The sequence below is a fragment of the Stegostoma tigrinum genome, chromosome 8, assembly GCF_030684315.1.
Source record: "Stegostoma tigrinum isolate sSteTig4 chromosome 8, sSteTig4.hap1, whole genome shotgun sequence".
Classification (NCBI taxonomy): Eukaryota; Metazoa; Chordata; class Chondrichthyes; order Orectolobiformes; family Stegostomatidae; genus Stegostoma; species Stegostoma tigrinum.
The window spans coordinates 69,947,558-69,971,775 of NC_081361.1; the positions used below are offsets into that span (position 1 = coordinate 69,947,558).

The window sequence follows — 24,218 nt, forward strand, 5'->3', positions numbered from 1 at the left end:
CAGGAGCAGAATATCTTGGAAAAATGCTTACTTATAAAAATATTCTTGAAGTACAAGTCAGTTAGATAGAGATGTCACCCAATTATAAATCATGTCATTGAACTCACCTTCGTTTATAACTTTTAAAATTTTATTCAATCACGAAATGTCGGCGTCAGATTCCCTCCATACTCAGTTGTCCTTCACATGCTCCCTTCTTAAATTACTGAAGTCTGTGTGGTGGAGGTACTGCACAATTCTGTTGAGGAATGCATTTCAGGATTTAACTTGATGATACAACATATATACAATATATTCCCAAATTAGGAAGTATGTAATGTCGTGGAGAACTTGCTGTTCATGTGTGCTTGCTTTCCTTATCCTTTTAAGCGCAAAGGTCATCATTTTAAAAGAATCAATGGTAAGTTGTAGATGGTACACACTGCTGCACTGTACCTGGTGGCAAAGTGGTGAATGTTGAAGGTGGTGGACAAGCCAGCTGCTTTGTCCTGGATAGTGTCAAGTTCCTGCAGTTCTCATAGAATCATAGAGACCCTGCAGTGTGGAAACAGGCCCTTCGGCCCAACAAGTCCACACCGACTCTTGGGCCGTCCCACCCAGACCCATCTCCCTATAACCCACAAACCCCTGAAAACTATGGGCAATTTAGCATGGCAAATCCACCTAGCCTGCACATCTCTGGACTGTGGGAGGAAACCGGAGCACCCGGAGGAAACCCATGCAGACATGGGGAGAATGTGCAAACTCCACGTACACAGTCGCCCGAGGCTGGAATCAAACCTGGGTTCCTGGCGCTGTGAGGCTGCAGTGCTAACCACTGAGCCACCGTGCTGCCCAACTTCTGTTGGAGTTGCACACGTCCAGGCAAGAGGACAGTATTCCGTCACACTTCTCACTTGTGTCTTGATAGTGGAAAGGCTTGGGAACCATGAGGTAAGTCATTCACTGCAGCATGTCCAGTCTTTGCACCTAAAATATTCATATGGCTGGTTCATTTACATGTCTGGGTAATGGTGAACCTTATCTGTTGATGATAGGTGTCCGGTGATAGCATCATCATTGACTGAAAAGGGGAGATGGTTTCAAATGTTAGTACAATTGTCATTCACCACCACCTTTTTAAAGGCTATCTGGTGCTAGCGATAAATGTTGGCTCAACCAGCAATGTCCATAAAGAAAATGGTTCTTGCCCAATACTTATGTGGCACAGATGTTACTTCCAAAGTTCTGTCTGATGTTTTTTAGGTCCCGATGTATATAGGTATAGACTGTTGTGTTGTCTGAAGCATTGCAAATGGTACTATATACTGTCCATCAGCAGTAAACACCTTCACTTCTGACTAAATGATGAAGGGACTTTCATTGACAGAAAAGGTGAAGATCATTGGTTCTCAGGTACTGCCCCGAGGAACCTGAAGATCATTGGGTCTTGAATGCTGCCCTAAGGCACTCCTGTAGTAATGTCCCTGGCCTGAGACAATTGGTCTCCAATGATCACCACCATACTTTGTGCTTGGTATGATGACTATCAGTGCAGATGTTTCCTGTCCATTCCCATTGACTTTTATATTGCCTTGATTCCTTGGTGCTGTTCTGGGTCAAATTCTGCCATGCGCAGAATTATCACCTCTGAAATTCAGCTCCTTAGTCCATTTTGGGCCCAGACAGTAATGAGGCCTGGGGTCATGTAATCCTGGCAGAACCCACCTGAGCGTCAGTGACCAGATTATTCAAATTAAGTGCTGGTTAAAAGCATTGCTTTTGCTACCTTCCACCATTCTGCTGATGAATTAGAGTAGACTGTTGAGGTAACAATTTGCTGGGTAGGATTTGTTTTGAATTTTGTGGAAGGTGCATACCTTGGTTATTTTCCAATTTGTCAGATAGATGCCAGTGTTATAGCTGCAGAGTTTGACTAAAGCCAGTGCTATTTCTGGAATGCAAATCTCCAGCACTATATTTGAGGTACGTTGTTGGGGCCCTTTACTTTTGTTATATCTAATGCCCTCAGCTGTTTCTTTAAAATCTCATGGAGTGAATTAAGTTTGCTGAAGACAGACATCTGTGATGGTAGGGATCTCAAGAGAGTTTGAGACACTGCAACTGCCCAGCATGTCTGTCTGGAGATGGTTTGGAATACATTAGCCTTTTCTTTTACACTTACCTGCTGGGGTCTCCCTTCACTGAAGATCAGGATGTTCATGGATGGAACCTCTTTCTCAGCTGTGGTCCACTACCATTCATGACTGGATGTGGCAGGGAAGATTGTTGCTTGTGAGGTCTCATAGCTCTGTCTGTGTTTTGTTTGTTTAATTTGTTGTTTAGCATGTGCGCCATCCTGTGATATAGCTTCAGTACATTTGCACCTCATTTCTATATTTACCTGGTGCTTTCTAGATGTGGCCTGCTCTACTCCTCATTAAACTTGGATTATTTCCTGGTTTGATGCAATGATAGAGTAGGGATGTGCTGGCCATGTGTTACAGATTGTGTTGGAGTATAATTCTCCTACTGCTGATGATGAAGATGCACAGTGCCTTATGGAGGCCACATTCTAATATTCTAGATAAATACTGAATCTATCCGATTTTGCATGATCGACATATCACACATGATTGGTCATTTTTTCCATGTGATGTTGGGACTTCAACTTTAAAGCACTATTGGCGGTGATTCCTATCTCTTGGCTCAAGGAAATGTATCTGTAGCAAGTATATGATTAAAGACAAGGTCAAGTACATCTTTATCTTTGGTTGTTTTGCCAACAACTGCAAACACTTCAGGACTCAGATAACTTGTCAGTAGTACTACTATTGAACCACTTTGCCCTCAGCAATCAACATGGAGGAGTACACATTCATCAGGTGAGGGAGGGCTACAGAAGTGTTGACTTGAGGTTTACTTATATTTATTTTTCCTTCTGATGAGCAGACTTTTCTGCTATCCGCTAATTTCCACATATTTGAACATACAAAATAACAACTGAAGTCAACCATTCAGCCTCCTGAGTCATCTCTGCCATTCAATAAGACCAAGGCTAAATTGAGCATATGCCCTCTGCTTTTTCTGTGCCCATCCTGATGCTTTTCTGTCGACATTCAGATTGCAGCAAAGACTTCCCGTGCAATGACTCTGGGCCTAATTAACTTGAAATCTCATTTAAGGATGTCCTTATATTGCTAAAACGAATAACCTGTTGGTTTTGTGCCAGTCACACACTTTCCACAGAGCATTGCCTTGAGGAATGTGAAAACAATATGAATAGGTGTATGCTGTTTTGCCCTTTTAGCTTTCTCCATTGTTCAGCTGAATCAACGCTGATCTTTTAACTCAATGCATATAACTTGATGTCATTAATGTCTAGAAATCTATCAATTTATGTCTTAAATATTTTCAATGACATAGCCTCCACAACCTTGTAGGCTAGAGAATTCCAAAGATTCACCACATTCTGTGGAATCAAAATCAGTTTCATCTTAAGCCTATACAGTTTACCCTGGTATTTTGAGTCTGTTTTCTCTGGTTCTAGACTCCCCTAGCCTTGGGAAACATCATTCCTGTTCAGCCTTGAGTTCTTCAATGCAATCGCATCTTTACAAGGTTATACAAATCTTGACAAGTACACCCATCCTTAGGTAGGGAGACCAAAACATGACACAATACTCCAGGTGCAGTCTCATCAAGCTTGTGTACAATTACAGCAAGACATCTTTACTCCTGTACTCAAATGCTCTTACATTAATGGCCAAAATACGATTTGTCTTCCTAATTGCATGCTGCACCTGCATATTAGCTTTCAGTGGCTCATGAACAAGAACAGACCAGTCTCTTTGGACATCAACACTTCTCACTCTCTCAATAAAAAAAACTTCGAATTTCTGTTTTTCTCACCAAAGTGGAAACCTTCATTTTTTTCCCTCCCCACATAATATTCCACTTTCCATGTTCTTGCTCACTCAGCTGGCCTGTCCACCTACCCTTGAAACCTCTTTGCAACGTGATCACAGCTCACAATCCCGTTTAGTTTTGTCGAATCAACACAGTTGGAAGTTTAAAGTTTGGTCTCCACATCAAAAAAATTAATATAGATTATGAAAAGCTGTCACCCAAGCACTGATTCTTGTGGAATCCCATCATTCAAAAACTGCCAAACAGAAAATGATTGGTTTACTCTTAGCCTTTGTTTTTTGCCTAATAACTAACTGTCAATCTTTCCCTAGTTCCATATGCTCTAACTTTGCTAAATTTGGGACCTTGTTGAGTCTTTTGGAAATCCAGCTACAACACACTCACTGGTTCCCCCTTATCTACTTTGCTGGTTACATCCTCAAAGAGTTCCAACAAATTTCTCAAACATGAGCTCTCTTTCATAAATAAATGTTGACTCTGCCTAATCCTACAGTTATATTTCTAAGGGTTATCATATCCTTTATCATTTGACTCTGGAGTTTCACTGCAACCGTCTTGCATGAACAGTTCTACACTTCTTTGTTCTCTTTCTCCCTGGATTCTTAAATAGTGGGATTGCATTTTCTACCTTCCAATGGATAATGATGAGATAGTGTAGGGGGAGGGGCTTAGATTAGTTCACAGGTCGGCGCAACATCGAGGGCCGAAGGGCCTATTCTGTGCTGCATTGTTCTATGTACTTTGTTCTATGTTCAATCTGCAGGAACCATTCCAGAATGTGTAGAATTTTGGAAGATGACTACCAATACATCTATGAAGTCTGCAGCCAACTCTTTCAATGCTCTGGAGGGTAGATCATCAGATCTAGTGGGGTTATCAACTTTCAGTCCTTTCTCATAGTGATCTGTTCAGCCTCTTTTCTTGGACTACAAACGCTGTCCAAGCTGTGTTACTGTAAAGGATAGTGCTAAGAACATAAACCTGGTAACAAACAAAGCTTTGTTTTTGCTAAGTTTACTTTTGGTCCACATTTGACTTCTCAAATTTGAGATGACATCTTTGGCAATCTTGATGCCTTCACCGTCAAGGCAGAGGTTGCTGGTAGGTATTGATCCAAAGTAAATGAGCCTGTCAATGATTTCCAGAGCTTGGCATTCCTGACAAGTGATTATCAGTCCAAACTCCTTGTAGGGGGCCTGGGAGAACTGATTTACAAGGCATTGCAAGTCAGAGGGGAGGCGATGGCCAAGTGTTATTATCTCTGGACTGTTAATCCAGAGACCCTGATAATATTCTGGGGACCCGGGTTCGAATCCCACTATGGCAGATAATGGAATTTGAATTCAATAAAAATATCTGGAATTAAGAATCCAATGATAACCACGAATCCATTGTTGATTGTTGGAAAAACCCATCTGCTTTGCTAATGTGCTTTTGTGAAGGGAACTGCCATCTTTAACTGGCCTGCTCTACATATGACTCCAGACCCAAAGCAATGTGGTTGACTCTGAACAACCAAATGGGCAATTAGGAATGGGCAATAAATGCTGCCTAGCCAGCAACATCCTCATCCCGTGAATGAATAAAGTGAAAACCTCTGCATAGGCTGTCATTGTCGTATCAGTAGCAAACAGCAACTCATGAACTGGGACATTACACACTTTGGTCTTTGGGCACAGTTTTGCCAAGTTGGACATTTTGCTATCAACTCTGACAATGGCAAAACTGTACAATCGCATGGAGAAAACTGAGCCGAAGGGAGTTGGTGCTGGGATGCAGGCCTTCTCTATACCCTACTCCTGATCTTGAAAGGGCTGGTGGTGTTCCATTGTAACTGACCGAACAGTGCATATTATTGCTGAAAGAAGGAATGATGCCCAGGAATTCAGGTGAACAATCTGACTTCAACAGCAATTTAAAGTGTCCATCTTTGCTGATGAGGTGAAAAGATATGGCGATGTCTATGACAGCAATTTAGAGAGGTCAACACTGTTCATGGCATTATGACTGTGACTATTGAAGTGAGAAAACCATATTAGCTGTTTATCTCTGCCAGCTCTGAAGCTGTATTAAGACTCAAGGTAAATGCAGAGAAAGATGCCAGAGTCTACAGTCCGGTGAGAACAACACAAGCAACAATCCTCCTGAAATAAATACTTGACAATGAGATGCCGTGGTAACTGTAGAGTTCACTAAAATTCCCTTGGTTTTTGTAAAAGGACACTACATTTGCATCACACATGTCTGCCGCATATAGCTTTCCTTCCAGCAGATGCTCAACAACACATGGAAATTCTGCAGCTTCACTAATTTTCCACTTTGCATGATTTCAGGTGAAATGCCATTGTTTCCTGGGATTTGACCACTGGAAAGGTGGTCGCTGATCTTGTCGATCTCTCTTATAGTCAATACATTATCCAGTTCCTCCTTAGTTGAAAAGTCTGGAATGGTACTGAAAGCTTCCTCAGCGACAGTATTAGATACTGCATTATAACTTTGTCACGTTGGTTGCTTGACTGGTCTCTGGGGCAGTTCTCCTAACTTTTGTACAAGCTCCAGATATAGAATTAATTTAGCCATTGTTGTATTGACAGGCTGAGTGACCCTGAAGGGCTGAATGGCCTATATCTGCTCCTCTTTCTGTTTTAGTTTTAATGTTAGTGTGAAGGGCTTTGCATAACTGACTGGGCTCATACCTAGTGCCTCAATTGATGCCAGGTTGTGTATATCATGTATTATTCATATTATTTTTTATAGCAGGCTGATATGAAAAAAAGGCTTGATTGATCATTTCAGAAGACAGTTAAATGTTGACCATATTGTTCTGGCTCTGGAGTCATATATTTCAGACTGAATATGACTGATAAACTTCCTTCCCAAAAGAACATTTGAGAATTGAATGGGTTCTTTTACAACAATGGCACCATTACAGACAATGACATTTCATTGCAGATTTATTTTGTTAACTGAATTTCAGCCTTAGTGAGATTTAAAATCATATCACCTGGGTCACTAGTGCAAACTTCTGGAGTAGTACTCCAGTAAAGCCCACTGTGTTATCATGCCTGCATAAACAAGGTAAATTCTTCTATGATATTTTGGCTTTGTGATCCAACATCATTAATTTATCAATATTACTGTCAACTTTCCATTTTCATAATACATTGTATAACTACTTTATGATTTTATTTTTCAGCTAAAATGAAATTTCAGTTTGTGGACCATTGATGACTAAAGTGTCCCTTTGCAATCAGATAATTTTTTTCCTCAGAAAATATCACAGTATCAAAACTCTGTGCCTATTTTAGCATTCTAAAGATCGGATTTCAAATTTACCAGTAACATCACAGAATTGAAAAAAATCCATGTCTGAACATTGTGATTGCCGTTGAATTTTAAAGAAACTCGATTTAAGCCATTACTTTGAGGTGCCAGCTTGTCTTCTCCTTTCTCCATTTGATTTGCTCAGTAACAATTGCACTGACCAATTCCATTAACCAGAGCAGTGCAATTCATTGTACAGTATTGTCCTCAGTGTACCAGAACTATTCTGTTGTGCGCAGTGTGGGGGAGGGAAGGGGGAGAAGAGAGAAAAAGTGAAAGAATAGTTGACTATACTCCTGTCTACTGAGGGAATTGTGCGACTCCGTGGAATCATCATCAATCACTTAGTTAAATATTAATGAGGCCTTGCCTACAATTTGCCAGGTCTCTAAACATCCACAGTCCTTTGGAAAAGAACGTTGTGTCTCCAGTTTTAGAAAATTTAAATCAGAAATGCGGATAAAGGTTGGGCTTTCAAGATTAAGTGATCTTTCACGTTGTTATTTTTTAGCTGTAGATACACAACAAGTAAGTGTGATGAATTAATTAAATGTTCAGAAAACGTGTTAACCCTTTTATACTTGGAAAGGCCAAACAGAATGCCTCCAAGAAGATGTCTATGATTTCCCTCCCCTCTATTTTGTTTATTTTTTCTGTTTACCTGGTGACAGCAGACAAAGGAGAATGTGATTTTCTGAATGCTGGTTTGTTACACTCAATACTTAGCAGACTTCACAGCCAACTGATCAATATCCAGTTGTCATAAGCAAGTGTAATTGGTTTGTAGTTATCTGTACAAAAAAAAATGAACTATAGTTTCAGCAGCCAGGTGCAAAATCCTTAAACATGCCCCTCCTCTATCAACAATACCATAATTAATTCTAGTTCTAAAAAGGCCTCAGGGCACATGTTTTACCTTGTGAATTATGGAAGGCAGAGATTTGGTAGGAGGTGGGGAGGGAATTATCTAATTAGCAAGTTAATGTTGGAGACCATTGTAATTTTCATAAATGCATTTTTCATGAGCTTGGGAGATGGTATCATATCATCAAGATTGTATCAGAATATGATAATTGGTATATTTTACTGTCAGTGTTTTCCTTGTTGTTGCCACATCTTTTCTGGAGGCACTGATTTCTGAGGACCATGGTTCAACACCTTTGGCTGCCCAGGAACACCATTCTTATTGTGGCAGTCAAGGCTGTGAGTGTGACTGTCTTCAAGCAAAGGTGTTGAAGGTATCATTGATTTAGGATAAGAAGTCAGAATCGTTAATGATTCTCCCCTTCTAGTGTGGTACGGTGGCTCAATGGTTAGCACTGTTGCTTCACAGTGCCAGGGACCAGCATTCAATTCCCACTGTCAGGTGACTGCATGGAGTTTGCACATTGTCCCTGTGTCAGTGTAGGCTTCGTCCAGATGTTCTGGTTTTCTTCTGCAGGTTAGATGGATTGGCCATGCTAAATTGCCAGTAGTATCCAGGGATGTGCAGGCTAGGTGAATTAGTCATGGGAAATGCAGGGTAACAGGGATAAGGCAGGGTGCTGGGCCTGGGTGGGATGCTCTTCGAATTCTATGATTCTTTGGGACCATTGCTGTCCACCATCTGTCAATTTAGATGAGCATCTTATTCATAACCAACCAGGACTCAATCCTGGGAATTGATGTAGTTTTATTAATGAAAAATGATGGTGAACTCTCTTCAAACCAATCCTCCAAATCCCCAGTTATTCCACTGCAATTCCTTTCACACATGATTCTTCAGTGAAGGCATTAGTAGCCTCTAAATCACATTGAGTTTTGTACAGTTATCTTTCTTTGCAGTTCATAAAGTGCCATCTGGTATTTGGCTAATTAACTACATTTCTGCCCAGAAGATGGATAAAGAAACAAATATGTTCATTCAAACAATGATTCAGTCATTTCTGGTGCTTTGTCCTATATTTTGTCCAGTTATCAAAGCTGTTTTGAAAAAGTTTATGCAACACCTGGAAATGTTTTGGTCGCAATTTTAACTTGAAATGTGTTTGGGTTGGGTGGATGTATTGCAGGAAGAAACACATGACTTTCCTTAACTATTGGCCTCGTGTAAATAGCTCTGTTCTTTCTCTTGGGCAAAAATAGTCAAGGCGGTATTTTGGCCAGTGGTGGGAAGCAGAAATTAGCAAGAATTAGGAACCAAAGGATAAAGTTGACTGCAATGTAAATTATGTAGGAATGGAAGTCACGCAGAAAGGTTTAGGGCACGAATCACAGAAGGTCATCTCAAAGGTTCTTTCTTGGGCCAGGAGGAATGTTGCATGCATCTATAGATGTCAAGAAACCTCTCAGAAATTTAAAGATAAATATTTAGCTGGTTTTACTCATCTGGACCAATGCCACAAAAACTGACAGATGAGCAAAAGAGTGTCTCATGGGAAAAGAGTGAACAAATTGATGGGATTGGTACATTTTGAAGCAGAAGATTAAACATTTTCATTGCACTTGCAAGTTGTGCTGATATTTAAAAATCTACAGTTAGAATTTGAAACACTTAACACTACATTTGATTCTGATAGATTTATTTCAGGTATTATTTGCTACAGTTTATGGCTGAAAGTAGAGAAGGAATTCAGAATTATTACTATTGGATCACTTAGTAAAAGTGGAAATATTTCAGAATAATGCCTAGTTTTTGATTAACTCAAATTCCAATGCAGACTTGAAAGGCATCCTTATTCTAATGAAACCTGGATAAACAATCTCAATGTGAATAAGCTGAAGTCAATTCAGTTTCAATTTTAACAAAGTTTAACTAAATAAAACAGTTACTGAAACTATGAAAAATAGTCAGTGAGCCTTTACTCCAATTTGTAACAAAATATTTTAAATTGTTTTTAAGACACTTGATTTTTCTCTCTCTTTAGCGGCTCGCACTTCAACTGCCTTCATCTCTTCAACCCCCAATGCCACTTTATTCTCTGCTGGCTAAGATGACAAGCAAGCATCCTCTTCCTAAACCTTACAATGCTATTCTTGGTACAATGCTTTTTGTTGACTCACTGGCTGATTGTTTCTCCTTCTTTCTTTCCTTATGGGAAGCATCTGGCTTCTGCTCAATGCCTTTACTTGGAGACAATGGCCAGGATCAGAAACACTCAAGGTGGAAAATATCAGAAATGAATCTGTACCCCGGCTTATCATATTGAACATTTCCCCAGCTGCCTTCCTTTCATATATTTCTGATTAAGTTCCTATTAATCACTCAACTGACTGAAATTGTATAATGAAACCCTATCTGACTGATTTTGAAGAGAATTGAGCTCAAAATTTATCTCTCGAAGTACACAGACTTTTGTTTAATTTTATTTGCGTATCCTGGTGATTAGAAGAAATCAGCCAAGCTGCAGTGAATATAAGTGCCTGCCATGTGTTCGGTAGGTGTCAGGATGCATAGCATGTTAATTGCTGACCTATTAATAAATGAGTCTTTAATACAGTACAGCTAGAGGCAGGGGATGAGGCCAAGGGTGGAGACAGCTGTTTACGTGACATCTGTTTGTGCTGGTGCATGGCTCTAACAGGATTTCCCTGCTGGAAATGTGTATGCATTTTTTGGGAAACAGTCACAGTAATTTGTATTGTTTGTGGAAGGTCTGGGGACAAAAATAGAAGCAGAAGTGCTTTCTGGCTGGGATCTGCTTACAGTTCCCTGCAATCTTTATTTTAAATTCGAGGAAGTTGTTTCTGATTGTAAATATTGTCAGTTGCTATTACACGAGCAAATTTATTGTTACTATCTACTAATTCTTCTGTGTACCTGATCAGGGATGTGAAAAGAAAGTAGGAGAATCATGTTCATTCTTTATTTTCCTCTTCCCTCTTTCAATGAATGCTGAAGGGACTGAGTACTACAACAGTCCAATCCTGCTGCCCCTTTTAATTGTGTAATTGTGTCTATTTGAGATGGCTTACAGTTGTTAATGACTTCCTGTAAAGCCAGATGCTTGGTGACTCATTATGCAAAAAAAGCTGAAAGCAGTGTTTAACTATCAGCAACAAACTTTTGAGAACTCACTGGCTTAGCAGCACAGATGCATATGAAACTTAGATACAAACCTCTTTGTCTGGCATTTCATTTTCTTCTTCCAAGATGTCAGCTCATCTATTAGACACCCTTCTTCAGCTGATAAGACACACACACATCTAGATTTCATGCAATACTCTGCTGTGCTGATAGGACTCATGCTTCTTGATACTGATGCCATTTTTACCTCCTTTTTCTGATTTTGACTTTCTATGCTTCCTTCACCACTAAAAAATACAGAAATCTGTCAAGTACACATGTCAGCAGGATAGGATATCCATGTTATATCAGAGACGTTCCAGTAAAAATTCATGGTTTAAATCAGTTGTTCCACTGAAGTATTATGAGTTGCCGTGAAATAGTGTCAGTTGAAATTGAAATATGTTCTTGTCATTGGGCATAAAGACACTTTGATGATTTTTTTCTTTGCAAATTGATCATCCCTTCTCTCAATCCAAGTGCTTGGCTGACCCCAAGTACTTCCAATATATTTGGGAGTTATTACATTGTCTTATGACTGTGATGACCATGAACAGCCTCATACTTTGGAAAATTTAGTTTAATTTATTCTTTGAAATATTCTTTACTTTTAGTCCATTTTACTAATTCAGTGCAGATTGCAACAGCCAGTTTGCTTAAAATCACAAATATGTATTCTTAGCAATAACTATGATGTAATAGCATCATTTTAATTGACCACCATAAGATAATCATTTATCAGCCACCGAGACTAAATGAAAAATGTAGCTTGGTACCTATTTAGAGGAAATTGAATCACAAAAAACTGGCATCCAGGAAGGCAATTAGAATGTTGTCCTTTATTTCAAAGGGAATAGAGCATTAAAAATAGTATCAGAGATAAAGGGAACTGCAGATGCTGGAGAATTCCAAGATAATAAAATGTGAGGCTGGATGAACACAGCAGGCCAAGCAGCATCTCAGGAGCACGTTTCGGGCCTAGACCCTTCATCAGAGAGGGAGATGGGGTGAGGGTTCTGGAATAAATAGGGAGAGAGGGGGAGGCGGACCGAAGATGGAGAGAAAAGAAGATAGGTGGGGAGGTAGGGAGGGGATAGGTCAGTCCAGGGAAGACGGACAGGTCAAGGAGGTGGGATGAGGTTAGTAGGTAGATGGGGGTGCGGCTTGGGGTGGGAGGAAGGGATGGGTGAGAGGAAGAACAGGTTAGGGAGGCAGAGACAGGTTGGACTGGTTTTGGGATGCAGTGGGTGGGGGCGAAGAGCTGGGCTGGTTGTGTGGTGCAGTGGGGGGAGGGGACGAACTGGGCTGGTTTAGGGATGCAGTAGGGGAAGGGGAGATTTTGAAACTAGTGAAGTCCACATTGATACCATTAGGGTGCAGGGTTCCCAGGCGGAATATGAGTTGCTGTTCCTGCAACCTTCGGGTGGCATCATTGTGGCACTGCAGGAGGCCCATGACGGATATGTCATCTAGAGAATGGGAGGGGGAGTGGAAATGGTTTGCGACTGGGAGGTGCAGTTGTTTGTTGCGAACTGAGCGGAGGTGTTCTGCAAAGCGGTCTCCAAGCCTCCGCTTGGTTTCCCCATTGTAGAGGGAGCCACACCGGGTACAGTGGATGCAGTATACCACATTGGCACATCAGAGCATTAAAAATAGGTAGGTTTTCCTAAAACTATTCAAGGTACTCTTCAGGCCACATCTATAAGACTATAAGACCATATGAAATCGGGACAATTTGGCCTCTTCTGCCTGCTTGGCTATTCAATAGGATCATGGTTGATCTGACATTCCTCACATCCATGTTCTTGCATTTGCCCTGTAACCCTTGATTCCCTTACTGATCAAGAATGATCAAGAAAGAAAACAGTGGAATAAGAGAATCTTGGATCCATTGATCTTACAGCTGCTCCTGAGACGCAGGATTTTCTTGTGGATTTCTAACGGATAAGTACACGAATAGGAAGTATTTGGAGGAATATGGGTCCAACGCAGGCAAGTGGGACTAGTTTAGTTGCGGATTATGCTCGGCATGGACTAGTTGGACCAAAGGGTCTGTTTCCGTGCTGTATGACTGTACGACTAAATGAATCTGTTCTACAGCTCTCTCTTGGAAGGGAACAGTTTGTGTACCTTCTCTAAGGAAAGACATGCTGGCATTGGAGGTAGTTAAGGAATGTTCATTCGGCTGATACCAGATATGAAGGGGCTGTTTTATGAAGAGAAGTTGAACCATTTGCGCTTGTACCCATTAGAATATAGAAGAATGCGAGGATCCTTCATTGAAACATACAAGATTTTTAGAAGATAATAAAGTGTGAAGCTGGATGAACACAGCAGGCCAAGCAGCATCGCAGGAGCACAAAAGCTGACGTTTCGGGCCTATACCCTTCATCAGAGAGGGGGATGGGGAGAGGGTTCTGAAATAAATAAGGAGAGGGGGAGGCGGACCGAAGATGGATAGAGGAGAAGATAGGTGGAGAGGACAGTATAGGTGGGGAGGGGATAGGTCAGTCCGGGGAGGACGGACAGGTCAAGGAGGTGGGATGAGGTTAGTAGGTAGGAAATGCAGGTGCGGCTTGAGGTGGGAGGAGGGGATAGGTGAGAGGAAGAACAGGTTAGGGAGGTGGGGATGAGCTGGGCTGGTTTGGGGATGCAGTGGGGGGAGGGGACGAGCTGGGCTGGTTTTGGGATGCAGTGGGGGAAGACTGGGCATACCACCCCACCAACCTCCGGATACATCGCATCATCCTCTGACACGTCCGCCACCTCACTGTCTCCATCTCGGGCAACCAGGTAGAAACTGATGTCCATTTCAAGCTCACCGACTCCCACAGCTACCTAGAATACACCTCCTCCCACCCACCCTCCTGCAAAAATTCCATCTCCTATTCCCAATTCCTTCAACTCCGCTGCATCTGCTCCCAGGAAGAGGCATTCCACTCCTGCACATCCCAGATGTCCGCGTTCTTCAAGGACCGCAACACCCCTCCGCAGTGGTCGAGAATGCCCTCAACCGTGTCTCCCGCATTTCCCACAACACGTCACTCATACCCCGCCCCCGCAATAACCTCCCAAAGAGAATCCTGCTAGTCCTCACATACCACCCAACCAACCTCCGGACACAACGCATCATCCTCCGACACTTCTGCCTCCTCCACAAGATTTTTAGAAGGCTTGACGTGGTATGTTCAGAAAGGTTGCTTCCCCTTGGGTGACAGTCTGGGATCAGAGGGCATAACCTCAGAATAAGGAGTCGCACATTTAATGCAGAGGTGAAGAAGAAAATTTTCTCAGATGGATATGAATCTTTGGAATTTTTTACTGTAGAGAGCAATGAACGGAGTCATTATGAATATTCAAGGCTTAGATAGATATTTTTAATCAGTAAAGGAAACTATTTAAGGGGAAAAGGTAGGAATGTGGCATTGAGGATTATCATTTCAGCCATGATCTCGTTGAATAACAGTGCAGACTCGATGGGCTGAATGGCCTACTTCTGCTCCTATCTCTTATAAATGTATGCTTTTCTGAAATGATATAACACTATGAGGGAAGTATTTGTTTATGTTTTGTCTCTCCTTATTGCTATGTCTTTTCCTTTTGAAACTGCAGATTAGCAGATGCCCCTCACAATACTATTGCATGTTATTTGAATAAATAGGTAACATGAGCTGTAGTCTCCCTTCTTCATTCACAGTCTTGCTGAAGCATTTCATGATGTTCCATTACTAAGATCCAGTATTATCTCTCTGGACCAAACTAGTATGAGGAAAAGATTAACACCAAGTACTGTAACTGCAAACATTCTTGCCCACTCCTGGCTTGGCCGAATTTTGTGACAAGCATAGCAGGCTTTGAGCAATATTTCACCAGGAAACCAGACTTGCTGTTAAAGGGAAACTCTGGTGGTGCTGCAATAAAATTATCATTACAGAAGCAAAAGAAGCAGGAGAAAACTAAAAAGAGCAAAATGTCCTCGGATATCTGCCTTATATTTTCTGCCAGCCTTTGGTTTAGGACCAACATTATGAGAGGGAATTGTGCTCTCAAGGGTACCTTCTTTACCAAATTAGGCATTAGAGAGCATTAGAGCATTCATCAGGAATGACTGCCACCTCACTTTTTACTACTGTTGCATCTTCTAGTTATCAAAGCTGGTGGCTTGTGTTTGGGTAGTTTGCTGTAACCAAGAATCTTTCTATGCTATACCGAAGGGCACATAACTATCAGCAGTAGGTGACAGACCTCTAGATAGCCTAAAAAAGAAGAGGTACTTGTTTTAAGCAACAGGGTGTAGTTTATTGTGTGATAGCAGTAAGTAAATGTAACATAATTATAATTCTCAAGAACCAGATGTTCACTTCTTTGTCCATCGGGACCTCATGAGAGACTGAACTGTTTCTCTACCCAGAGAATAGGTGAAATCATTGGATTGGGTGGACCGAATGCAAATTTCACATAAACTCTTTCAGAACGATTACCATATACAACATCCGATATCCTGCCTGATAAGGGTGGTATAACAGAGAAAAGTCCAATTCAAACTGTTTGCTTCCATTTCTAGTAGGCCATTCAGCCCATAAGGTCTGCTCTGCCATTCAATGAAGTAATGGCTGAAATGATTATCCTCAACTTGGCATTCCTACTTTTCTCCATAAAACGATCCCTTTACTGATTAAAAATATTTCAGCCTTGAATATATATAATTGCCTAGTTTGTTACCCATTTGTCTTTCTTGCATAGTTTAAAGAGTAAACATACCAAGGAACAATAAAGGAATTCTAGTGATGTATTGGTATCCCATTTTATACATTTAGAAGAATAGGACATTTGATTATGGGCAAGAATAAGCTTAAAAGTAAACTGGTGTGTAAACATGGATAGGGATAGTAGGAACTGCAGATGCTGGAGAATCCGACACAACAAGATGTAGAGCCGGATGAACACAGCAGGCCAAGCAGCATCAGAAGTGCAGGAAAGCTGACGTTTCAGGCCTAGACCCTTCTTCAGAAATGCTGATTTCTGATGTAGGGTCTCGGTCCGAAATGTCAGCTTTCCTGCTCCTAAGACGCTGCTTGGCCTGCTGTGGTCATCTGGCTCTACACCCTGGTGTGTAAACATGCTTCATTTAGTTTAGAAGAGGAGGATAGAGAAATCATTAAATCTCAGATAGCTGATATTAATGTGGTACTTTGTATTAATTTGTGTGCTATTTTTCTAATTAGGTAAGAAGAAAGCGACGCTGTTTGACACTCAAGCCCCAATTTGCCCCATCTGTCAGGTGCTGCTCCGCCCAAATGAACTCCAAGATCATATGGAACAGGAACTGGAAAAGCTCACTCAAAACACGTGGTATGACATCTTTAACTTCCTTTTTAACTTGTAGCATAACATTGAGGAAACCACACATACATACAGGGAGTTAAACGAAATTATAGTGAACTATCAAGGAAGCAAGCAAGCTGATAAGATTTACACACAGATTATCTGTGTTGTCAGTAGTGATGGAGTGCACAAGCACCCAGTCACTCAGGCTGGGTTTGGATTGAAATGAACATCTATTACTGATGAGTTAAAGATCTGGCTTAGATAGTCTCCTTTCAGCACCATTTATTGCCTGCGTTATTTTTTGGGTTTTTGTTTACTGTTTTCTTTTAAGTTAAATAAAAACATATAATTAACCCAATGGATTGGAAGAGTTCCACCATTGTTGTTTTGCATGTTATTATGTGCAGAATACAGTCCAGTTATTTGCATGAAATGGCTGTCTGGTGACAAATTTGTTAATGGCTAGTATTGTTGTGTGCTGTAGAGAACAGAATGACAAAAAGTGATATATTTACTGCTTAGCTGGAGAACTGGCAGCCAATTCTGAATATGAGCCAAGACTGTAGTTGCACAGATTTGTTTTCAGAGGTTACTTGTGTTTACATTCCATTGACAGATTTGGGAAATAGTTTTAAAATTGATCAACAAATTTTGTTTGCTTGAGCCATAAATTCCAGACATCCAACTGGCCAGCTTAAATTCACATAGGTAATGAAACTGTCCAACCAAACGTACCTCTATTGCTGGGCCAATCTGGTACAAGGTATAAATTTTATTTATTACATAACTATTAAAAAGACAAATGTATTGAATCAGAACAGACCAATATCTTTTATTGTTCTGTATAGAAATTAACACTACAGTTATCCCACAGCTACCTAAAGCAAACCAGTATGGGCTCTAACCAGTACCTTATTTAGCCAAAACTCCAGTTGTTATGCCCTGGAGAGAGCTTTATGTATGCTTGCACAAAGTCCGTCACCCAGCGGTTAAAGTTTAAATGTTTGGAGACCATGCTTGAATTGACTGAGCATTTAAATTAATGTTGAGTGGGGTTAGAGAGGGCTCAGAAGGTCCAAAGGAACCCCTTGGGCATTTTTAAACCTGGTTTGACATCTTGCTGTACATACACTCCCTTATGTATCAAACTGAAACAGTTCGAGACTATCTCTGCCAGAAAATCTCTCAGCACCTCTCTCGGGCATTGACCCAGATCTAGACTGTAATTTTAGTGTGGGAGGTGTTTCCAAAATTAAAAATGATGTGCTCATTGAAACAAAATGTTAGGTAAGGCTTTTTAGAAATGAATGTTTTACCAAACAGCAGTTTAACTTCTGAAATAAATAGACATAGACATAGACATAGAACATAGACATAGAACAGTACAGCACAGAACAGGCCCTTCAGCCCACAATGTTGTGCCGACCATTGATCCTCATGGATGCACCCTCAAATTTCTGTGACCATATGCATGTCCAGCAGTCTCTTAAATGACCCCAATGACCTTGCTTCCACAACTGCTGCTGGCAACGCATTCCATGCTCTCACAACTCTCTGCGTAAAGAACCTGCCTCTGACATCCCCTCTATACTTTCCACCAACCAGCTTAAAACTATGACCCCTCGTGCTAGCCATTTCTGCCCTGGGAAATAGTCTCTGGCTATCGACTCTATCTATGCCTCTCATTATCTTGTATACCTCAATTAGGTCCCCTCTCCTCCTCCTTTTCTCCAATGAAAAGAGACCGAGCTCAGTCAACCTCTCTTCATAAGATAAGCCCTCCAGTCCAGGCAGCATCCTGGTAAACCTCCTCTGAACCCTCTCCAAAGCATCCACATCTTTCCTATAATAGGGCGCCCAGAACTGGACGCAGTATTCCAAGTGCGGTCTAACCAAAGTTTTATAGAGCTGCAACAAGATCTCACGACTCTTAAACTCAATCCCCCTGTTAATGAAAGCCAAAACACCATATGCTTTCTTAACAACCCTGTCCAATATGCACATAATTTTAATTAGTTATTTTGAGTAAACCATCCATTAAAATGCAACAATATATTAAATATGATTATTTTTATTCATTCTTAAGATGTGGGTGTCATTAATTAGGCCAGCATTTATTAACCATACCTAACTGTCCATTTAAGGTGGCGACAAGCAGCCTTTTTGAACTGCTTACAATCCATGGAGGGTAGAAATGCCACAGTGCTGTTAGGAAGAGAGTTCCAGAATTTAAACCAAGTGACCGAGAAGGAACTGGAATGTAATTCGAAGTCAGGACATTTTGTGAGTTGGAAGGGCACTTGCATCTACAACCCTTGACTTATGAAGCTCATTGGTTTGGATGGTGCTGTTGAAAGAGCTGTGATGAGTTGCTAAGGTGCTTCTGCTGCCATGCCTATCAGTGTTGGAAGGTATGAGAATTGAATGTTGTGTATCTGGTGCCAATCAAGTGGATGTCCTTATCCTAGACAATATCAAGCTTCTAGGGTGTTGTTGCAGTTACACTCATCTTGCCAAGTGCAGAGCTTTTCGTCACGTCCCTTGTAGACGGAGGACAAGCTTTGGAAAATCAGTAGGTGAGCTATTGATGCAGAACTCCTAGATTCTAATCTGGTCCTGTAGCTACAGTATTTCCAAGGCTGGCCCAATTCAGTTTCTAACCAGTGGTCTAACACCCAGCACATTAATAGTGGAGGTGAGGGTCAGGTTGTGGTTCGATGGAATTTTCATGACAGGCAATGCTATTGAAAAGTTTGTCGCCTTACACTTTTGTTGTGCAAATGTCACTTGCTATTTATCAGTCCAAGACTGATCTTGCTGTTTTTGGACAAACATGACTTGAGAAAAACATGGTAAAATAGGTGCAGGAGTGTGCCATTTAGCCTTTCAAGCCTGCTTTGTCATGCATTGTGATCAAGGCTGATCATTCAGCTCAGTAGCTTGTTCCCAGGTTTCCCTCATATCCTTTGATCTTTTTTGCCTCAAGTACTACACCAACTCCTTCCTTAAATCATGTAATGTTTTGGCCTTGACTGCTTTTTGAGTTAACAAATTCCACAGGCTCACTATTTTCTGGGTAAAGAAATTTCTCCTCATCTCAGCCTAAATGGTTTACCCCAATTGTTAAACTGTGACCCCTGGTTCTGGATTGCCCCAACACTGGGAATTTCCTTCCTGCATCTACCCTACCCTATATAAAATTAGAATTTTATAGGTTCCTATGAGATCCCTCCACATTTTTCTGAACTCTAGCGAATATAATCCCAACCAATTCAGCCTCTCCTCATATGTTAGTCCTACTGTCCCAGGTATCAGTCTGGTACACCTTCGCTGAACTCCCTCTAGGTCAAAAACATTCTCCCTCAGATAAGGAGTCCAAAACTGCACATACCAGGTATGGCCTCACTGAGGTGCTATACAATTGCAGCAAGATATCCCTGATCCTGTACTTGAATCCTCTACTGAAACATACTATTTGCCTTCTTGACAGCCTGCTGCACCTGCATGCTTACCTTTGGTGACAAGTGTATGAGGACACCCAGATCTCAGTGCACATTCCCTTCTCTTAATTTATAGCCATGCAGATTCTAATCTGCCTTCTGGTTTTTGCTCCCTAAATGGGTAACGTCACCTTTATCTGTATTATCCTGCATCTGCCTTGCATTTGCCCACTCAACCAACTTATCCAAATCACACTGAAATATCTCTGCATCTTCCTCACAGCTCTCATGCCACCCAGCTTTGTTTCATTTGCAAATTTTGAGATATTACGTTTAGTTCCCCCATCTAAATCTTTTACATATATTTTGAATAGTTGGGGTGCTAGCAGTGATCTGTGCGATAACCCATTAGTCACTGTCTACCATTCTGTTTATTTCCACTCTTTGTTTCCTGTGTGCCAACCAGTATTCTGCCCGTGTTGGTGCAGTACACCCAATCCCACGTGCTTTAATATTACATGTTAATCTCTTGTATGGGATTTTAACCAAAATCTTCTGAAAGTCCAAGTAAACCATATCCGATGGATCTCTCTCACCAATTGTATGAATTTTATCCTCGAAGAATTCCAGGATAATTTCAAGCATAATTTCCCTTTCATAAATCCATGATAACTCTGTCTGATCTTGCTGCTGTTTTCTAAGCACTCTCTTAAAATGGACGCTAACATTTTCCTTAGTACTGACGTCAGGCTGACTGGTCTATAATTCCTGGGTTTCCCTTCATAGGTATATCTGTTTCAGTACCAGAGGAGTTGTATATGTTGCTGAATATTGTACAACCACCAATAAATATTCCTGTTTCTGATCATTTGGTGGAGAGAAGGTCATTGGTGAAACAGCTGAGGCTGGTTGGGCCCAGGGTACTACATTGAGGATCACATGCAAAGATGTCCCCAGGACTGAAATGATTTACATCACATGACCAAAATTACATTCCTTTGCACGAACTGTGACTGCAACCAATGAAGTTAAAGTATCTTTATTCCCATTGTCTTCAGTTTAGCAAGGGCCAGATTTTTGTGATACTGTTCCTATTTAAATGCAGATTTGCTGACGTTTGAGAATAGACTGAAAGAGCAGTAATTGGCTGGGTTGGATTTGTCCCAAGCGTTTTGGACGAGACATAGCTGGGCGATTTTCCACATTGCTGGTTCAATGCAAGTGTTATAGATGTAGCATAATAAGTTGCCTGTGGGTGCGCTAATTCTTGAGTATAAGTTCAGTGTATTATTGCCGGAATGTTGTCAGGACCCACAGTCTTTGCAGTATCCAGTGCCTTCAGCTGAGCCATTACTTTATGACAAGTGAATCACATTGGCTGAAGTCTGGCATCTGTGATGCTGGGGACCTGAGAAAATAGATCACTCACTTGGCATTTCTGGCTGGAGATAGTTGCAGACTATAGTTGCAAGCTTTGTCTTTCACTCCGATGTATTGAGATACAACATTACTAAGGATAGGGAAATTTGTGAAGTCTCATCCTCTTGTTAGTTGTTTAATTGTCTACCACCATTCATAACTGGATGTGGCAGGATACCACAACTTATATCTGATCTGTTAGATGAGGGACCACCTAGTTCTGTCTATCGTACACTCTTTGTGCTCACATAAGTAATCTTTTGTTGTCACTTTACCAGATTGACACCTAATTTTAGGGTATGCTTAGTGCTGCACCTGGCATTCCCCTCAGCACTCCTCATTGTACCAGGGTTCATCTTCCTCCTTCATGACAATCATGGAACAGTGGATATGCTGGACCATGAGGTTATATATTGAAGTTTAAAATAATTCTGCTGCTCCTGATGACTCTCAGAGTTTCATTGCTGTTCGTTTTGAGTTCAGAGTTCTTTTCAAAATCTGCCTCATTGAGAATGGTGGTAGTGCTATACAATTTAATGGAAGGTATCCTCAATGTGAAGATTGGATTTTATTCTCCAGTGGTTTGTCCTGTCAATGGGCAATATTAGTGTCTGGGAGATGATTTTGTGAGTGTTGCCTGACTAGTCCTTGACAGCTCTCCCAATTTTAGCACAGACCCTTAACTGTTAGCGAAGAGGATTTTTAGGATCTACAAGCCTGGATTTGCTATTGCCATTTTCCATAACTAGGTTAATGCTGGACTAATCTGTCCAGTTTCATTCCTTTCTTTTCATTTCATTGATAGGTCTTGACAACATTTGACAAAGATTTCATGGTTTCCATTAGTCTGCCTTTTAATTCCAGCCTTTTACTGATTCCATTCAAATTCCAGTGTTTGCCATGGTGGATATAAAGCAACATTCCTGGAACTTTAGCCTGGGCCTTGTCCTATACCGTTATGATTACACTACCAGTTCCATAACTAATTGACAACTATGTCAAGTAAACTGATGCTGTAGTGTAGTTTTGGGGGTTGTTTTTGAAACTTTTACCCAAAAATTATTTAAATGTTTTTATGCTAAATCCGTGTCATGAGTTAGTCCTAATTTCCCACATAGGAAATGAACGGAAAAGGTAATTTAACTTTATTGTATGTTTGTCACATGTTCAGGAGATCCCAAAGCTCTTTATAATTTTGTGTAAACAAATCTGGAGATGAACATATGCTCAGCCATGTTTTGTCAATGCCTTCATCCATACTGCAGTTTCAATAAAGATTGTGAAAAACAATAGTCCTTACACCAATTCTTGTAGGATTCTGATAGTAATCAGCCTGCAGACATAACCACTGTCACGGGCAATAACTTTCTCCCTGTAAAGATTTAACCAAGAGTTGGAATCCATGTAAATGATATCAAGCCCGAGCTACCCTCAGTCAATGTCTTAGTAATTACCCAAGATATTCTACCAGTTTGGTAAGACATGCCCCTTTTATTTCAAAGCCATGCCGATTCTCTGGTAACCACTCCACCTCCATGCACATGTTGTGCAATTCTAATCATCCCTTGCAGAAACATGTGTATATAAAAATAACTGTCCCAGTGAAAACAAAACCCAATTACAAACCAGGAACTTTCTCTTTCATGTTGGATTGAAAAAAAAAACACTGTGGCTACAGAAATAGTTATGTGTTAAATATGGAAACCCCCTCAGACATGTGGACCAAACCCACATGTCACTAGGCCAAATTCCAAAATTCTAAAATAAACAATATTAAAATATAGATAAATCAAATCCTATCCATATGCACTTTGACTTATATAGCTTTAGATTGTACACAGCATTATTGGTGACTAAGCATAACCTATTGGAATGAAGACTGATATGCAATATCAATTTGAAACGTTTGCTGTTTTTACATGTTTACCTGAATTTGCTAAGCACAGTAGAATTTTTTTTGACAGTCAGGGAGAATGAATGTAGACCAGAAACTTTAACAATAAAGCCTCCTTTCTTTGCTAGCTGTAAATGAAAAGAGGTTGGGATATCTTAACCTATAGCACAAAATTGGTTCATAATTCAACATTAATTTGCTCTTAATCGTCATTTTCACTCAGAAAGGCCATGAGGATGGCTATATAGGGAAATGGAAATATTCACACCAGTGCAATGGTCAAAGTGCTGAGAAAGCACATTGTTGGTGCAGAATAGGAACAACTTTATTCTGCACCTAAGCTGACATTGGAGGATTTGATGCTGATTGATATCACAATTCCACAGTACATTAGGTTACATTATATTATAGAACATGTACATTACATTATATTTCAACTTGTGCACAGTACATTATGTTACAGTACATGTTCATTACTTTTTATTACTGTACTTATCAAATATGTTACTATGCATTACACAGTGAAGTGAAAAGCCTCATGAATGCAGTGGTCCCAAATATGAGCAGGCAGACACATAGGTTAGAAGGAGTACAACAAAAGGCTACAAAAGGCATTGTGCCAGGACTGTATCCCAGTGGATTTTCGTACCTACTGTTTGTCCAAATTTCAAGCAAGTAACAGATTATAAATGTTATATCCTCTTTCATACTTTAGTGTGTTTGATATTCTATTCCCGGAATCAGTGATTGGAAGTATTCCGTATACCCAAAGAAATTAGAACATCGAATGAGACCATGTAGCTCATTGGGCTTATGCAGGTGCTCACCATTCAGTTGAAATTGTGGAACTGTTTACTCT

General features: G+C 40.6%; 1 protein-coding gene across 4 annotated transcripts in view; it reads left to right on the forward strand.

Annotated features, from left to right (window-relative positions):
- Positions 1-24,218, forward strand: part of rnf220a (ring finger protein 220a) — a 479,432-nt gene that overhangs the window by 266,916 nt on the left and 188,298 nt on the right. For all 4 annotated transcript variants that reach the window (XM_048539068.2, XM_048539069.2, XM_048539066.2 and 1 more), the window contains exon 3: positions 16,504-16,630. In XM_048539068.2, coding sequence (XP_048395025.1) covers positions 16,504-16,630 — 127 coding nt within the window. The remainder of the gene's footprint in view (positions 1-16,503; positions 16,631-24,218) is intronic.